General features: G+C 42.2%; 1 protein-coding gene across 2 annotated transcripts in view; it reads right to left on the minus strand.

Moving 5' to 3' along the window:
* The window catches only part of PIDD1 (p53-induced death domain protein 1), a 69,091-nt gene extending 53,790 nt beyond the window's left edge, over positions 1-15,301 (minus strand). For both annotated transcript variants that reach the window (XM_073604821.1, XM_073604820.1), the window contains exons 1-5: positions 15,070-15,301; positions 10,933-11,261; positions 8,081-8,494; positions 4,698-4,904; positions 1,706-1,760 (exon numbers count right to left, since the gene is read on the minus strand). In XM_073604821.1, the coding sequence (XP_073460922.1) occupies positions 1,706-1,760; positions 4,698-4,904; positions 8,081-8,494; positions 10,933-11,191 (935 nt within the window). In that variant the 5' untranslated portion in view covers positions 11,192-11,261; positions 15,070-15,301. The remainder of the gene's footprint in view (positions 1-1,705; positions 1,761-4,697; positions 4,905-8,080; positions 8,495-10,932; positions 11,262-15,069) is intronic.
* Between the last annotated feature and the right edge of the window lie 4,273 nt (positions 15,302-19,574).

A 19,574-nucleotide genomic window follows, 5' to 3' on the forward strand; every position in this document is an offset into this window, starting at 1 on the left:
TAAAGAAAAGTTGTCTTATACTTACCTGTCTGCAAATCCAGGCTCCCTCAGCAGGGGGCAGGACCTTTGTTCATGCAGAGCCAATGATTATCTGACTCTTTTGACACTTTAGGGTTGATTTACTAAACCTGGAGAGTGCAAAATCTGGTGCAGCTCTGCAGAGAAACTAATCAGCTTACAGGTTTCTTTGTCAAAACTTAAATAAGCTAAAGTTAGAAGCTGAGTGGTTTCTATTCACAGCTGCACCAGATTTTGCACTCTACAGTTTCCGTAAATAACCCCCTATTTGACATTGCTCACTTGACCTACCAACATGACTGTGCTCAGGAACCGGCAGCTGAAAGAAGCTCAAAAATGAGGCTAGGTAAGTATGGGACAAGGTTTCCAAACATTTTGCAGGAACAGGGTGCAGGCATACGATAACCTAGGGTTAGAACACAATTTAGGTCTGCTTGCAAGGTAACTTATTTATGCTTTCTGGCAAAGGCATTCTTATTTGGGCTTCTCAGTCTCAGTGATGTACTGTTTTGTGATGCCTTCTTCTCTGCCAGGACTTTTATTGCATACACTGACACCAATGCTTGGGATTTCTATTTTGTCATCTGACAACAATGCTGGGGGGTTATTACTGCACTCACTAACACCCATGCTGGGGGTTATTATTGCATTCACTGACACCCATGCTAGAGGATATTATTGCACTCACTGACACCCATGCTGGGGATTATTATAATCCAATTTATTCAATGTGCATTGTGATATGCTGCAAAAAATGCAGGAGGGCTGTGATTTTTGTGCACGGAGGTGTGAAAATGCATTGCATCGACCCTCTGGAAGTGTTGGCCCTCTAAAATTTTAAAGTTGACCACTTCTACAGTAGAGGTGGCTCATTGTGGCACAACTGAGCAGTCACTATTACAACAGCAGCAGCTCTAGATTTGCATTATCAGAAGGCTGCGGGAGTGAAAGCAGAGGGGAGCACTCATAAATGTTTAACAGCTGTATTCTCCTGCAATACAGCTGTTAAACATGGGTCAGTGACATTAAACTAACATCTTAGACCCCTCTCACACTGGGGCCATGGCCGCGTTAGCGCTAAAGTGCCGCTAAAACAAGCAGCGCTTTTCGGCTGCTAGCGGGGTGCTTTTACCCCAAAGAAGGGGTTAAAAACACCCGTGTTGCAGCGCTTCCAAAGCACTTTTCAGACGCTTTGGATGTGCTACCTATTCATTTCAATGGGCAGGGTGTTTTGGGAGTGCTGTATACAGCACTCCCAAACCAGCCCAAAGATGCAGGTTGCAGGACTTTTCCTAACGTCCCACAAGTGTGCTGCCCCAGTGGGAAAAGACACACTGAAATGAATGGGAGGCGGTATTCAGATGTTATTTAGAGGCTATTTCTAGTGCTAAAACGCCTGAAAACCGCCTCAGCGTGAAAGGGGTCTTAGAATCAAAGGGATATGTACAAAAAAAAGTAGGTATGGGGAGAGCTGAAGGGAGCCCTCTCACACTCTTGGTATAAGTCCTTATTTGTAAAACAAGGACTCCTCCATGGTCACAGCCTGATGGCGGGACACTGTTTAAAATTGACAAGTCAAAACAAAATAGCAAAAATGGATGGCAGTTGTATTAAGAACCAAGCAACAAGTTGCCTGGTCAACAATTTACAATACAGATCAACAATGGCAAGGAATAGTAAAATGTACCTTTTTTCATTAGCTTTCACATAGATCTTTTTTATCTCTGCGCTACCAATGTCATCTGCAGAAAAAAAAAGATCACCTGTTAACACTATTCATAAAGGTAAACCTCAGCTGTAATTTAGTACATTATTCTAAAATACAGGAACTTAAACAAATGCAAACACGTACGTCAGCATAGTTTCATACACTTGGTCATCAGTACTAGTACGAGTCAGTACTGTAACTGTTTCTTAAAATGCTCATTAACTATAGATGATCTTGAATTGGATCTCAATTTAAAACTTTCTTATTAGTAGAGTGTAAAAGTGTCAAACCCATTTTCACGCATTTATTTATGTCTATGCTTCCAAATCAGCACCCTGGCTCTGGTGACAACTGCCAAATGTGGGATAATCTCACACTTTGGTGACATTTCCTTCCTGCCATGTTTCTAAAAAAAAAAAAAAAAATATTGGAGGAATTTATCAAATCTGGAGCAGCGAGAATCTGAAGCAGCTGTGGATGGCAACCAATCAGATTCTGTCTTCAGGTTGTTCAGTTGAGCTTTGAAATTGAAAAGATAGAAACTGTTTGGTTGCCATGCACACCTACTCCAAATTCTGGCTGCTCCAGTTTTATTACATTCTACTCATTTTTGGTCAATTGGATGTCCAATTCAACCATACATTAATTTTTATTCATATGAGAACTTAACAAATGTGTTTGTGTGGGTTATCTCTGGGTTCCCTTCCAGAATACAAAAATAAATAAAATGCTGTTAGTGGTCGCAGTAAAAGGCATCTCTTCCTTGCTCATTTTTCTTCATTTGTCAGCAAACATTTTAAACTATATCTAAACCAAAATCTTTTTTTCAGTTTTGTGTAAAGTAGGGAATGGTTAAAACCCCGTCAAATGGCTTTCCAGCAGCCAGCTCATGTTAGGTACCCTGACAGGATTAGGATGGTCCTACAATCTGCTGGGCCGGTTTGACCACATGAGTATTATCTGACTAAAACACTGGGTCAAACAAACTACCTGATCAGACCTGAGTGTGGAAAGATCCCGCTAACTCTTCCCTACTCCATAGTAAGAGTACTCCCCTCCCAATACCTTGTCTATGCTTAGGGCCAGTTCATACCACATGCAGTGCAGTGTGTTTTTTTTCTGCCTCAAAAACATATGGAAAGTAGGTTATATGGTTTTCAGTGGCATAGTTCACACCAGTGCTTGCAGTTCCAGTGTGTTCCAGTTTCAGAAAAAAAAAAGTAGAACATTCTGCATTTTTCTGCACTGGACTTTACTAGAACACTGTAAAACGCATTAAAAAACGCACTGGAAAGCACCGGAATGCACCTAAATGCACTGGAACCTACATGTCCTTACTTAAGGTTAAGGAAAAAAAAAGGGGAGCAAAATGCACTGGACTGCATGAAAAACGTGCACAAAAACGTGCATGCGGAAAAGCATCTGGAACGCATCCGGACTGCGTTTCTATGGTGTGAACTGTCCCTTATTGTTTTTTTGACTTGCTTGTTTCTCCTGTATTTTGTGTTTTTTGCTTACCCCTGTCCCCAACTGTGCATGCTGTACCTTGTGTTTGTGAAGCTTATAATCTTTATTCTTTATTAAAAATTGATTATGTAAAAAAAAATTATTATTATTATTCAAAGTAAGGGAAATTCTCTCTTAACCCCTTGTCCACGCCTCCCAGCAGGCCTTTAAGTCAATCTTACTGTTAGGAAGCTGCCTTCCTGATCATGTGACAAGTGTGCCTGGCTGTCAAAGGGATTACATTATGCCTGTTCCATTGGCTTCCAATTGTAAATGTTGATGAGGAGCTGTTGATGACATCTCAATCAGTATGTTGGAAGCATGAAGTGAGCAACACACAATAGTGGAGCCCCATAGATGCATTTATATGTGGCAGCTGGGCATTAAAACCCACCCACTAATGACAAATGTCATCAAAACAAGTGTCCCCATTGACAGAATTCCCCTCTATTCCTGTTTTGGTGACGACATAACATTTTGAATTGTCCCTTACTTTCAGTCATGGTGACAATGGTCACCAGGACAAATAGAGAGAGGATAAATCTCCCCAGTGGGGACACAGACAGCAAAAACAAAATAAACTGAAGGGGTTTCAAGCTATGTATACTTTCCCCAAAACAAGGAAAGGTTCCCAACAAAAAACACAAAGAAAATATGTGTGTCAGCTTTACATACCATCACATACCATTACTGTGGGGATTTTATAAAAGAACTGTTATGCTTTTCCTTACAACAAAACTGATAGTAACAAGATGCTCTGCTAAGCCTTTGCAGTTAGTGTTATTTCATATCCAAGCACCCTGGATTCTGCTAAAAGTGAAAAATACATATGCATATCCATGCTATAAATTTATGTAAATATATTTTGTGTACCTGCTGAGACCTGCCAACATCCTGAATGTGCAAATGGATTCCAATGAAAAATCCAAACAACCACAATAATTAGTGGTCAGTGCATGCACAGAGAGTAAAGAAGGCCAGTATAGCTGTGTGCATAGTCGCTTCACATGGGGTAAGATGCAGAAGAAATAATATTTCACATATTTATTATGCTGAATTTTGGAATAATCGATATCCTAGTGATTCTAGCTATGTGAACCTTAAACACAGTACATTAGTTCCCACAGAGACCCTTTTCTCTTTGAAATTGAAAAAGTATATCTTTCCTGGAGTTCATTGTCAGAGTTTTGGTGTTCAGGAAGCACCTTGGCGTTTATCTTTTCTCCATCAAATTGAAAGGACCTTTATGAGGTGGTCTGAGCAGGCAGAAAAGCAAGGCCCAAAACACATCCAGAACACATGGGAAAGATTATATCTCCCAGATAGCTTTAGAAGACTGGAATTTATCTGGGGTACCACAAATAGCTAAGAAAGCCTAGGTTGCCTTATTCAACCTACTATTTCCATGATTTCAACTAGGTGAAGTACACTTATGAAGATGATAAATCTAAACAAAATCATATACCTTCAGTGGGAGAGGAGGGCTCAGGCTCCCCTATTGGATTACCCTGTAGCCGTGCACAAGAACAGAGCGTGATCTCTATGGGTACAGAGCGCAGTTTATTGTTCTGGAGATGCAGATGAGTGAGATGAGGGAGACTGGCCAGACCCACTGGTACAGAGACAAGATCATTACTGAAGAGATAAAGCTGCTCCAAGGACATCAGATTACCTAAGAAGAAAGCAAGAGTCTATTTTTGTCTTTTTTGAACCAAACTTCATAAATACTGAATTAAGATTTCAAGCACTGTAAGCAGCTATTACTAAATAATAATAAGAATCCAGTTTATCAAGTATTTAGTGAAAAAAAAAATGAAAAGCCTTACATAGCTATCACAAAATAATCTGATAAACATTCAGTTAGGGGAATAAAACACGTAGTATTCGTATCTAACGTATATAAGGACTGGAAACGGACAAGAGATGAGCATTTGAAACCCAGACTCCACCAGATGATCATCATGTAGGGGAAACCTATATCTGGTGGAAAAAAGTGTCACATCATGGAGCTCCCAATCTCTTATTCCCATGTGGAGCTACAGACCACTGGAGAAATCAATAAACACTCTGATTCACCACGACCAGTATATAGACACTGAGCAAGTACCGTAAACCAGGTAATATTGAAACTTTTACCTCCCATCCCAGTCTTTGGGTGAAGCCAATCTCAGGGCAAGTGATATGGCATAATAATGGAAATATCAGTTTTGGCTTAAAGGATAAGTTCACCCTTTGGAACATGTTACAGCAGCTGTGGCCTCTCCGTTCCTCCCAGTGACAGTGAGCCAGGGATCTTCTCCCAGCGCCCGCAGTCACTTTTGAAAAAAAAATCTGCCATGCGGGGCTCTGCCCACACGGCTGAATCACTTAGTTACAGTTTCCTGTGAATGACTTGAACTACAAGTACCGCCAGCCTTTGGCTGATAACGGCATGTAGTTCTGAATGGACCACGAGGTCACTGATGAGCGGCCCTTATAGTTCATTCACAAGCCCTGCAGCTTGTAAACAGCCAGCCCGTGTGCAGGTATGGGCTGAAAGCTGCAGGGCTTGTCTGGCATCGCACCCCTATACCACTGATCACAGGTTAAATGTGTTCCAGGCGCCGTAGGGAAAAAATATTTCCGGCAAATATATGTGCACTTATTATTTTTTTCCCAAAAGGCAAACTTATCCTCTAATATACCCTTTAGCCTACTTTCACACATATGCGGTGCGGGAAAAGCAGCGATCCCTGCGTGTTTCCCACACTGCATTGCAATCACACTGTGTTTGCGATCCGCTGCAGGTGTCAATACAACGTCAACGACACCCCAAAAGAATTGCAGGAGCAGTGCAGTTTGCCTGAACCAGATCGTATGGTACAAAATGGCCACGCAATGCAGGTGCGGTGCTGCTCCAAAAAAAGGTGCCTGCAGTTTTTTGGTGCGATTTAAGCCCATTCAGAATGAATGGGCTCAATTCGCACTGCACTGAATCACAAGTGAATTGCACAAGAATACAGTGCGGTTCCTGTGCAATTCACATGCAAGTTATAATGTAAACTGGGGCTTAAGGCTGAACTCGATGCAAATAGATAAATATACACATGAAATAATTATAAAGCTATTTTACCTGCAAATTTCTGTTCATCCATTCCTGAGATTTACACAGCCCCCTGACATACCACAGCCAAATAAATGACACCACATAGAGTTAAAGCTCAACTCCGGGCAAATTAAAAACGATCGCTTGCAGTGGGGCTGTGCCTGCACTGCAAGGGTTATTTGTTCATATATGTCTAGGGGAACAATAAAAAGGAAATATACAGTACTTGCCCATTCCTCCACACCTACCTGCAGCTAGACTGGTCCTCACAGCTTCTGCACCCCCATGCTCTAGCGGTCCAGGATCCTGATGTCATCAAGACCAGAGCAGGATCCAAAGGCCTGCTCTGGAGGTGGGGATGCTCAGGGACAGTCCACCGATCATGGGGGAGCACCGCCTGTATTGGGAACTGAGGATCAGATAAGTAAACGGTTTCAACTCTCCCCTAGTCAAAACAAGCTAATAACACTTGCAGTGCACAGCCCCACTGCAAAGGATCATTTTTTTTTATCTGCCCCGGAGTTGGGCAAGGAATGCAATAGTGTGGGCTCTCCATCCCCATCCTTCACACTTGACAGTGAAAGAACAGTGAACTGTTGAGGTCAATCCTCACCTCTCTCCTATAAAATGTCAACACATTCTCATGCAACAAAGCTTTACTGGGTCCTAGCATGGCTGCTACCTATTCCGGTCTCAGTGCTGCTGCATAGGGATTGCAAGGGGCAATTCAAAGTCAAATTCTGCTACTTACATTAGTTGAATTAACATAATACATTTAGGACTTGTTTACACTGGCATTAGAAACAGGCATTTGGAGCACATTTTTGCTGATCCCCAAATTCCTGGCAAAGCAGCCCACAATATATAATATGGATATAGAGGACAGAAACTTTCATATTTGAAAAACATGTAGCGTTTGCATCACTTTGTGTCACTGTGCGGCAAAAATTAAGCTACCTATCAAGTCTGGGAGGAGTTAAAGCTTGTCAACTCCTTCTATGCAAGTGTATGGTAACACACTGTATATGCACCTGTAGCACTTACAGAGCATTTACAGTGCATTTTACAAGCATTTATCAAATAAATTAAGTGGGGTAAAAAAAAAAAACTCCCCCCTTAATAAATAAAAACACTTGGAGGGTGTCTGAGGGTGTGCTTTTAATGTGCAATGAACACGTGTTAAACACGTCAAAAATGTGCATTAACACTATTATGCCGCGTACAGACGATCGGATTTTCCGACAATCAAACCGTGGATTTATTTCCGACGGATGTTGGCTGAAACTTGTCTTGCATACACGCGGTCGCACAAATGTTGTCGGACATTCAGAACGTCAAGAACGCGGTGACGTACAACGCATATGATGAGCCAAGAAAAATGAAGTTCAATAGCCAGTTCGGCTCTTCTGCTTGATTCCGAGCATGCGTGGAATTTGGTGCGTCGGAATTGTGTACACACACTTGGAATTTACTAATTTTGTTGTCGGAAAATTGGAGATCCAGCTCTCAAATATCTGTTGTCGGAAAATCCGACTGGAAATGTCCGATGGAGCCTACACATGGTCGGAACTTCCGACAACAAGCTCACATCAAACATTTGTTGTCGGAAATTCCGATGGTGTGTACGCGGCATTAGTGTCGGCGTTATAATTTTTTGCAAGTGTGAACTTAGCCTTAATTATTTATTAGTGCATTAATATATGTCCTTTATATCTGCATGGAGTTCACTTTTAATATGACAACAGTCAGACATTAAGACTTACACAAAGTGTCTGGAAGACTTTTGATATTGTTCTCAGATAAATCCAGTATGATACACCTCTCCAGGTTGCCGATTTCATCTGGCAAAGATACTAGCTTGTTATTAGACAGGTTCAATTTTTCCATATTGTTTAGCTGTCCAATGAATGCAGGAAGATGAGTTAGCTGGTTGGACATAGCTATGAGGGAAGTCAATGTTTTCAGCTCACAAATGTCATCTGGGAGCTTCCTAAGCTGGTTGTAGCCAAGATGCAGAGTAGATAGGCAAGGAAGGGCAGTGACACATAGCGGTAATTCGGTAAAGCTATTGAAGCTGAGATCCAAGTGCTGCAGCAAGGAAAGCTGGCTGATGTCTGGAGGTAGGGTGGACAGCAAACCATTCTGACGTCTTAAATTTTCATCCAGCAAGTATCCACCTATGAAATTCAAAAGATTTGTGTTGTGATTACTAAATAAAAGAAGTATAATTGTCAAGTCTGGTTATACAATCTTCTTTAGATTTACTAACAACTGAACATACGACTAAATATACACTATTACATTGTTTATGCAGACCCTTATACTATATACACCTATTGGTATTGTTAAACGCTTTGCATAAATTGTACAATCTGCAATGTGCGAGGGCATTTTTTAGTAAAATTTATATTACTTTGTTTAGCTTGTATATGTGGCAGATATTTTTTTTTTTTTTTGAGGATGAGGATTTTTATTTGTCCTTGTTAAATTATTCTATGCCAGCTGCATTCAAAGGGGATGCAATCATTTGTGAACAATCAGACCCTTGGATGAATTCATTTTAATTTTTGACTAATATAACTAGCTAATCACTAATATGTCCAAAGAATCAAGGCGGATGTTCATCTTTATACAGCAAGTGGTTTCTCCATTTTTTTTCTTTTTAGGGTAATTTTATCAAGTCCCATATAAGAGTAATGCCGCGTACACACGACCGGACTTTACGGCATACTTTGCCAGGCGGACTTTTCGACGGACTTTACGACGGACTTTCCGAATGAACGGACTTGCCTACACACGATCAACCAAAGTCCGACGGATTCGTACGTGATGACGTACGACCGGACTGAAACAAGGAAGTTCATAGCCAGTAGCCAATAGCTGCCCTAGCGTCGGTTTTTGTCCGTCGGACTAGCATACAGACGAGCGGACTTTTCGACCGGACTCGAGTCCGTCGGATAGATTTGAAACATGTTTCAAATCTAGGTCCGTCAAACTTTTGATAAAACAAAGTCCGCTGGAGCCCACACACGATCGAATTGTCCGACGAAATCTGGTACGCCGGACCAAGTATGCCGTAAAGTTCGATCGTGTGTACGCGGCATTACACAACATTTGCATCTGCATATACAATCCAAAATGCGCATCTATCATATAAAATTCAGGACATTTAGTCAAAGGGTACTGCGCAGCATGCACAAACAAAACATATGCAAACAAAGCCTGGGGAATGCCCAGGAAAAAATTCCAAGCCTACTTACCACCAGCTCGCAGACAACCAAACTGACCTGTCTAACAGTATTCGTTAAAAACAGGGGTTTAGTCCGCACGCATTTGCAAACGCATGCGTAAGCCACAGAGCCTCGTCACGGCACCCTGATATCTGTGGTCCTAACACTAAAATATGAGTGTCCCCACAGTGGAGGCACATGCATTCTGATGGATAAATGCAGGCAGGTGGACTGAAGGGCAGCCCACCCCTTCTTAAAGGTACAGGAGCACACCAAACACCCAGCAGATAGTACTATGGCTGCAAAGGTGCTGGTGCGTTGCTGGACCAATACACACACCAACATGATCTCAAAAAACTTGCCACCGCCTTCATTTATAGCTGGCTATGGCAGTAAGCGGCTTTGGAGGGCTACAAACAGATGCAAACAAAGCCTGGGGAATGCCCAGGAAAAAATTCCAAGCCTACTTACCACCAGCTCACAGACAACCAAATTGACCTGTCTAACAGTATGCGTTAAAAACAGGGGTTTATTCCACACGCATTTGCAAACGCATGCGTAAGCCACGGAACATAAACTAAGCAATATACTGTACAGATATATGGTTATCATATACCATATGTAGCAATAAAAAATATCCCCTGGTAACTCTGTCAAATCAGTCTTTTATGAGCTATAATGGTATAACTAGTAAAATATTTAAATATCTAATGTAACAACTTATGGAAAGTGGTGGAGTAATAAAAAAATGAAAGGGGTTGCTCAAATTAGGAGGGCGACACCAATCATACATATCAAATTTCTTTGAAAATCTATAGACAACCTCTGGCTAAGGCTGGCCATACATTATGCAATTTTCTTTTCAACCACGGGTTGAAGTGTAGGAAAATAACTTGATTTCCCCATCTACAGAGTCAGTGTTGATGGGGAATCCCTCCTGCTGTTCTATTGTATTCTGACAGCAGAATATTTCCCCACCATCAGAATACAATGATCATTGCTGCTGGCTATAGCTGGTGGCAGTGATCATACGAAAAAAGCCAGAAAGGCTGGTTGTACTGAAGCCAATCGATATATTACATTGCAATAATTTAAGAGTATAATAGATTGTATGCAGATATGTTAATCAAATGATCTATATAGCAGTGGTTTCGGAACATACCTTATTGTAAACGTAAATTATTGTGGCATTATTCATTGAAAATAGAGCCAAAGAATACCACATCATTTTGAGAAGTGTATTGAACACGTGTGTTTTGTCCTGCTAAGCTGTGTAGTCATGCATGTAATAAAATTTTACAGTCTATAAAAGTAAAATTTCTATTACATATCTGGAGAAAAGAGAAAACAACATGCAAATAAATTGTCAATTTGAATTCCCGTACCTTTCAATGTTAAGGATCTAAGCCTACTGAACATAGGCAGAGCTGTCACTGCTGATGTTATCATCTCATCATTGGTGCTCAATGCAAGAAATTCCACTTCCACCAGAGCACTTTTTTGTCCCTCTGTCACCTGCAGGAACCTCTTGCAGCCATCCAGGTAAACATCCAGGATAAGCCTGTTGCCTGCAATATGCAGAATAGGAGAGGCTGGTTCCTCTGTGCCATTTCCCTCCCACTGGGGGTCCAGAAGATTCTCCATCTCTCATTGTCTATGTGCGACAACACGGGCATGTCACAGCTCGCCCAGTACACAGAAGTTGTCGGTTGCACTAGGAGAGAAAAAAAAAAGAAGAAGATGATTAGATAGAAATGTGCAAAAAAAAAATATATATAGCGGTAGTTAATGCACTGAAATCTAAGCTATACCAGTTTGTACAACATACAAAATACAAGAAGACTGCAAAAAAAGTGACAGATACATTTCACACCAATTATTGAGAATTCTCTATTAAAGTACATTAAAGTGGTGTTCCACCCAAAAAAAAAAAGAATGCATAAATGTGCCTAAAAAAAAAAAAAATTTGGAAAAATTTTTTTTTTTACTCACCTCTAAATGCCTGTTGCTAGGGGGTCCCTCGTAGTCTGCCTCCTTCAGTGCCTGGGCTGGTGACATCACTTCCCCTCGGCACAGGAAGGGATCAGCTCTGCCCCCTCCCTCTTGTCAATCATATGGGACACATGACAGGTCCCATATGATTACGTGGCCAATCACAGCGCGCGGCGCTGCTCACGCATGCGCAGTGGGTGCCCGGCTGTAAAGCCACAGCCGAGCTCCCACAGTTGCAATGCCGGCGCCGCCGAACGGAGGGGGAGATGAGCAGAGCTTCTATCCCCCGCATTGCTGGACCCTGAGACAGGTAAGTGTCCGATTATTAAAAGTCAGCAGCTGCAGTATTTGTAGCTGCTGACTTTTAATTTTTTTTTTTTTAGTGGGAATTCCTCTTTAAGTACTTTTACTCTTGAATAATCTTTTTTTTTTTTTTTTTTTTTGCACACGTGTAAAAACATGCATTTTTGGACATAAAATTGCTAAATCCCCCGTAAAATTATATACTTTCTGAAAGCAGAGGCCCTGCTGCAATTGCAATTTTTTACATTGCACGATATTTGTACAAATGTTTATCAAACTTATGTTTTATGTCTCATTCTCACAAGGCGGATCTGCTCAGCAGAGTTCGCTAGCTCAGCAGGAGATCTCTCCATTGATCTCCACTGAGCCGGCAAATGACAGGTCCGTCTCTGCTCACTGAGCGGGGAGGGACCTGTCAGAGCGCCGCTGATTCCTATGGAGGGATCGGACGAAAATGGTCAGCATGTTTTCATCAGATCTCATCCGATCCGATCCGCCAGGACGAATGCGAATGTATCGCCATACGTCTGATGTCAGCGGACATGGTCACCGCTGATATCCGTTGCTCCATAGACCTGCATGGAGCTACCGTTCAGGTCCACTTAAAAAGTGACAGGCGGACCTGAACGGTTCGTCCGTGTGAAAGGGGCCTTAAGGAAAAAAAGAATTAAAAGAATTTAAGTGCATCCAAACAAAATGTAGTACACAATTTTTGGTGAAATTTAAAAGACAGGATTGCGTCAAGTAAACAGATACCAAATATGTCAAGTCTTAAAATTTGGTGCGCCCATGATATAGCAAAAAACGATGGTACACAAAAAACTCTATAGGTGATGCTTTAAAAGCCTTTACTTCCCATCCCTATTTGGAGTTAAAGTGGTAGTAAAGCCCCTTTTCAGAATATTAATAAACTATATACAATTGTGTAAGAGAGGGGGTAGAGGAAGTTCATTGTACTCATTTCAGCAGAAAAACGCTTCATGAGAATAAAAGCGTCTAAATGCATTTAAAAGCTAGACGTGTTTAGCTGGTCATAATTGAATTAATATTCTGGCCAATGGAATCTATTTATGCTGAAACACTTGATGCGCCTAAACCATAGGTGTCAAACGCAAGGCCCGCGGGCCAAATTCGGCCCTCCAGGCCACTTCATGTGACCCTCGCACCTCTCCTGCAGCTGCAGGAGAGCTCCAGCCCTCCTCCCGTCCTCCTCCAGACCCTTACTTTCTGCTTTCAAACAATGCATCCAATTTCTTCCCAGCAGCATCATAAGGAAAGGGGGGTGCACTGTGATGGAAGGGAGAGTGGGGGACTCAACTTCTGATGGTGGGGTAGCTCTTGACATCTAATGTAAGGGGAGGGGATGCGCTGGACACCTAATCTTACAGATACAACTGGCCCTTTTGAGGGCAATCATAATGCTGATGCGGCCTACGATGAAATTGAGTTTCACACCCCTGGCCTAAACATATGTGAAAAGCGTGGTTTTAGGCGTGTTTTTTTAAGTAACTTTTTCCTGCTAGAAACACTCTTGGGTTGCTTTACTAAAGGCAAATCCACACTTGGAAGTGTACTTGGAAGTGCAGTTGCTGTAGATCGGAGGGGAAGATCTGAAATGAGGGGAAGCTCTGCTGATTTCTATCGTCCAATTATGTGCAAGCAAAAATAATTTTTTCCTTGCATGTCCCTCTCAGATCTACAGCGACTGCACTAACAAGTTCACTTGCAGTGCACTGTGGATTTGCCTTTAGTAAATAAACCCCTCTGTGTGCATTAGGCCTTATCCTGATCTGACTGACTCTGTGTTAAAAGAGAAGTAAGGGCCCCCCCCCATCCTTTTACACTTACCTAGGTGGATGCAGCATGAGACTGATGCTGCATATGTCTCCCTGCATCTCTACACTAAGAATTGAGACATCGAACACCGCTGATGGCTCAGTTCTCACAGCTCCCGGAAAGGAGAGCTGCTGACTGTCAATCAGCAGTGCTCCTCCATGCTCACTGGAGCACTGAGCTGTGGAGGGGCGGTGAGCGGCCGTCTCAGTCTCTCAGCGGCTCGCTGAGAGGCTGAGACAGGCATCAGTCCAGGCACCTGGCGGATCCATACTTTATTGTGATGATGCGGTGCCTGGACTGATTCCAGTGACGTTAGCAGAGAGCGGACTTCAACAAGCTCAGGCTGGATTTCTCCTTCAAAGTGGAGATCCAGCCTTTTTTTATTAAAAGTCAGCAGCTACAAAAAGTTTAGCTGCTGACATTTAATAAACAGACACTTACCTGTTCCACTGTCCAGCATTGCGGCCGCACGAAGCCTCGTTCCTCTCCCCCTCCTCTCTGCGGCGCCTCCATTGAAACTGTGGGCACCCAGCCATGACAGCTTACGGCTTCGTGGCCGGGTGCGTACTGCGCATGAATGAGTCGCATTGCGCTCTCCCAGTGGACAGGCAATCTTTTGGGACCTGTGATGTCTGGGACCTGTGGGAGGGGCCGCCTAGGGAGAGAAAAGTCACCTAGGCGGAAGCAGGAAGTGGGACAGGAAGTCCCACTCAAATCTAAGCACCCACTCCCCCCAAAAAAATAACATTCCAAATGTGGCATGTAAGGGGGCGAGGAGTGCTTAAAGCGGAAGTTCCACTTTTGGGTGGAACTCCGCTTTAACTTTTTATAATTTGCTTAATACTAAAGCCCTATTCACACTTGTGTGGCACGGTTTTTTACATATTTTGCCCTTTTTTCACGCAGCAGCATAGGACAGCCCCTTCACTTGAATGTTCTGTCTTATGCGTGACAAAGTAGCTTGTGCATGTTTATTTATCAGTAAGCTTTGTGTGTTCTACCCGCATTTGGGTCGCAATTAAGAAATAATGGCACCGCAAGCATTATGCGCGTTTTAGCGCATTTTTCACGTGTTTCCCGGGAATGCTGAGCGGAAATGTGCATTTCCACAACACGTTACCGGAACGCTAAGGTGTGAATGCAGCCTGTTACTGATCCTTTGCTGACACTATATATATGTCATATTCACATATACACAGTCACACTAACAAAGGCATTGCTTGCAAGCATTGCGTATTGTGTAGCCAGCTTTAAGAACACTAATGAACAAGGAACTACTTAATACTCTGATAGTTATGCATCTAAACTACATTAAAACATAGACCTGTGAAAACAAATATATTCCTAAAATAGCTTAGAAAGCAAATACTGGCAGTTACTGTATCACTTACAGAATGATGGCAGAGCTGGTGGTCAGTTGGGTTGAGTTACGGATTCCTTTGTTCTTGAAGAAGAGGCGATATCCCTTCCTGGAAAACAATCATGATTTCAGTAATACTTTTGTACTGTAAAATGTAGAGTTGCATTAAAGATATAGCAAATGGTGTGACATTGACAGTGTTGCAGTCCTGTGTTACAGTTGATCCACTTTTTTTAAACTTCCTGGTTACATGAGGCTTCAGTGACGATGAAAGGGGAGGATCTTTTTTTTTTTTAAATAGGCAAAAAGACAGCCTCCTCCCCCCCACCCTCCCTTCTCACACTCACAACTCAGCAGGATGGCTGGATAGCTAAGCTTTTGTGATTTCAGATTTATGCTAAGCACCATGTTACCAGAACTACACAACCAGCACACAAATACATACCATAAAAAAAAAAAATGTAAGGCTAGCTCACACTACAAGCCTTGCGTTTAGCTGTGCATTTCCACATTTGAGTATACATGCGTTTTTTAGGGCATGTTTACAATGGATGCAGCCAAAACACAAATGCAAAAAAAAAAAAAAGTATTTAAATAAGTCTAGTTTATACCATTGTGGTGCTTTCATGTATATTTAAAGAAAGTTCAGCATGCTGCAATTTTTTCACACATAAAAGTACTGGAATGCACATAAACACATGTAAATGCACATGAACGCATCACAAATACATGTAAATGCAACTCCATTTAAAAAAAATTGTAAATAATGCCTAAAAATGCACTGAAAACGTGACAAAAATGCACTGCAAATGCATTACAAATGCATGTAAAACTGCACACAGAAAACAAGGATTATGGTGCACATGAACACAGAGCCCATTTACACCAGAAACTGCACCCGAGTGTTTCTGACTGCTTGTATGAATTTGAAGCGCACTTGACACACGCTTTAATGCGCTTTGCATGTGTTTTGTGCTGCGTTTAGCACTGCGTTGCAGTGCATTTTTCCATACATCTTTAAGCGTGACTTTCTTGGCTCAAAGGGGTGCGGTGCAGTGCATTTGTAGCGTGTTACCTGCATTTGCATGCAGCATGCTCTACTTTTTTTTAACTGCGCTGAACTGCACTGCAATGATGTGAACTATGCCCATAGGATTACCTTGATTTTGGGCTGTCTATGCAGTTGGAGTGCAATTCAAAATGCAGCCAACTGCGTTCCGTGTGAAAGGGCCCTAAATGTGTTTTTAATACGATTGTAATGCGTTCCAAAGTATTTTTTTCCTATTTTTTCACTTTTGAAATGTGTTGCCTGTATGTTTTCATGCATTTACTTGCTTTCAGGTGGAAGAAATTGCATGCTGCTGTACTTTTTTAAGTAATGGAACCAAACACACTGGTGTGCGCTAGGGTTTTACTGTGTGCATGCGTTCAGGATGCGCTTTAAAAATGCACCTGAAAGCATCCTGTGTAAACAAGCCATTACAAGAAGACTGGGAGGATATCCAGGAAACGTTCTTTTTCATGAAGCCTGGGTTCACACTTGTGCATTACATATATTGCATGTGATTCGCATAGGAATCGTACTGCATCCCTGTGCACATCACATGCGATGTCTGTGCAGTGCGATTTGAGCCATACATTTTGTATAACTCAAATTGCATCACATCCGTACCAAAATGGTGCAGGACACTTTTTCCCGCACCTGAATCGCACTGCATTTTGCAATATGTTTTAGGATGTTGTTGATCTAACATTAACACCCGCATCAGATTGCATGGACTCCGTGCGATTGCAATGTGGTGCAGGAAACGCACACGATTTGCTGCGTTTCCCAGATCGTATCAGTATGAACCTAGGCTAAAGTGCTATTAAACCTTACATTTTCAAATCAATTACAGCAGCTTACCCATAGATCCCAACTGTCACTGATTTCAAGGGACTGTCCCTGATTTGTAACAAAGTCCCTCTGTCCCTCTTTCCTCCTCATTTGTCCCTAATTTTGGTCTGATCTATATAGATGTATATAAAATGAACCACTTATCTATCAAAAAGTGTTTTACAGTGCTAAAGCTTTCTTTCAGAGTCTAAAATGCTGCATCTGTAAATTCCAAAAGCCAATATAAAGGAATAGTAGTGGTAAAAAGCACCTGTGGGTTTAACCGGTATTTCTTTTCTGTACAGTTCTCTTTGAAGGGGGTGTGGCAGGGTGTGTGTCCTATGCCTACATACTTTTCCTATAGGTGACCCTCATTCCCATCTCAGAAAGTTGAGAGGTATGGCTTACCTTACTGATTTCCAGGGTCCTAGAGAGCCACCCAAACATGTGTAGTGACCATGGTGGTGCTTGGAATTTTAGAACTAAGGATGATCTCAGGCGTGTTCGCAAACAGCACGTGCAGAGCCCGCCAGGAAGTCAGCACTGGGGAGCGCTAATCACAATCAGTGAGACATTTCCCGATCTCTGCAGCCGCGCATTGGGACAATGTCTCACTGCTTGTGATTAGCGCTCCGCGGTGCCGACTTCCTGGCAGGCTCTGCACGTGCTGTTTGCGAACACACCTGAGCTCATCCTTATTAAGGACATACATGGCTGATTAGGAACTTAAACCACCCAGATCAGTGTATTTCTCTGGTGGGTATAGCCAGGTATTTTGATTAGCTGCGGACAAGTAGCCTGTTCTAATCAATGTCAAGGCTGTTTTTTGTTTATCTAATTAGGGAGTCATACGATAAACCAATTGAAGCAAGTCCCTCTTGACTGTAATCATGGCAGCAGATGTAGCACAGATCCCAGTGGGTCACAGCTCCTTCCACAGCCATAATTAAATGTTGTGTATGAGAAAGTGTAATCATACTGCCACAGTCAGCATTGTCTGCTACTAATGGTTAGGGATTGAATTGCTGAATGAGTCCCCATAAGGGAGAGGAGAATCTCTCCAACAAGAATGTTGACAGCAAGTAAAACTTGAAGACATTCTAACCCATCACTATTCTATCGAAAGCTAAAACAAAATATGTTTTGGCTTGAGTTACACTTTAAGGCTGGGTTCACACTTATGCGAATTGGATGTGGGTTTCGCCGCATTTCATTTGCATGACATGAGATTGTGACTGGCTCTCAATAGAGCCAGTTCACACATCTCTGGGCGGCTGGGGAGCGAATTGCACAAGGGTCCTGTGTGTCTTTGGCTCCATTTCAGGTCCGATTTCAGGCAAAACTTTGGGTCTGATTTGTCCCTAAAAGGGAGAACAGGGACGCACCGGACCCCTGCTCTCAGCCGCATCCATTTTTAGTGTGAACCCAGCCTTTAAGTAAGTAAACCCAATCAGTGGTTCTAAAGGCAGAAGGTTTTTTAACCCCCCAGCATCCCCCTCTTACACTCACCTGAGCCCGATCTTGATCCAGTGATGTCTGCTTCTTCCCTCCCTATTGGCTCAGACACAACAGTGAAAGCCAATGGCTGCTGTCAATCACAGCCAGTGATGAGAGAGTAGGGGCAGGTTGAGTCCAACTGTTTGTCAATAGACTTGGGAGCGAGTCCGCAAGAGTGTCCCCATAGCAAGTGGCCTGCTATGGAGGAACTCGTTGGGGGAGGAGCCAGGAGTGCAGGACCCAAGAGGAGACTGCTCTGTGTAAAACCATTTCACATAGAAGGTGAGTATACCATGTGTTTGTTATTTTAAAGAAAAAACAATTACAGTTAGAATCACTTATTTAATCACTAACATGTTAATGTCATATCAAAAGTAATTTTCATGTTAAAATAAAACCTGGTGACGATCATTGTGCAGACACTTGGCAGAAAGAAAATATGTATTTTTCTAGTGTAAATACCGTATTGGCGCATTTTCTGGCTGTCAAATAAAAATGCCATTACACAAGTTCTATTTGTTGTGCCAGCTGTGCCAAATTACTTTAAAAACAATTTGCCACAGTTCCTATTATTGTCCAATAGCGTGGGCCAAAATAAGCACTTGCGCCAATGTTAGTTACAAATGTACAAATCAATGGCCAGGGCTGCTGTTGATTACATAAAACCATTTATTCAAGCATTTCCAGGCAACTAGAACTTGGATGTAGACAGTTTGCATCCAGGGTTGGTGTTACATAGTAGGTGAGGTTGAAAAAAGACACAAATCCAATTGATGTGTGTGATTTTAGGTCAGTATTACATTGTATATGCCTGTATGTTGTGGTCGTTCAGGTGCTTATCTAATAGTTTTTTGAAATTATCGATGCTCCCCGCTGAAACCACTGGCTGTGGAAGAGAATTCCACATCCTTACCACTCTTATGCCGCGTACACACGGTCGGATATTCCAACGGAAAATGTTCGATGGGAGCTTGTTGTCGGAAATTCCGACCATGTGTAGGCTCCATCGGACATTTTCCGTCGGAATTTCCGACAAACAAAATTTGAGGTCTAGATCTCAAATTTTCTGACAACAAAATCTGTTCTCGTAAATTCCAAGCGTGTGTAGACAATTCCGATGCACAAAATTCCACGCATGCTCTGAATCAATTACGAGATGAAAG

The sequence above is a fragment of the Aquarana catesbeiana genome, linkage group LG11 (genome assembly GCF_042186555.1).
Source record: "Aquarana catesbeiana isolate 2022-GZ linkage group LG11, ASM4218655v1, whole genome shotgun sequence".
NCBI lineage: Eukaryota > Metazoa > Chordata > Amphibia > Anura > Ranidae > Aquarana > Aquarana catesbeiana.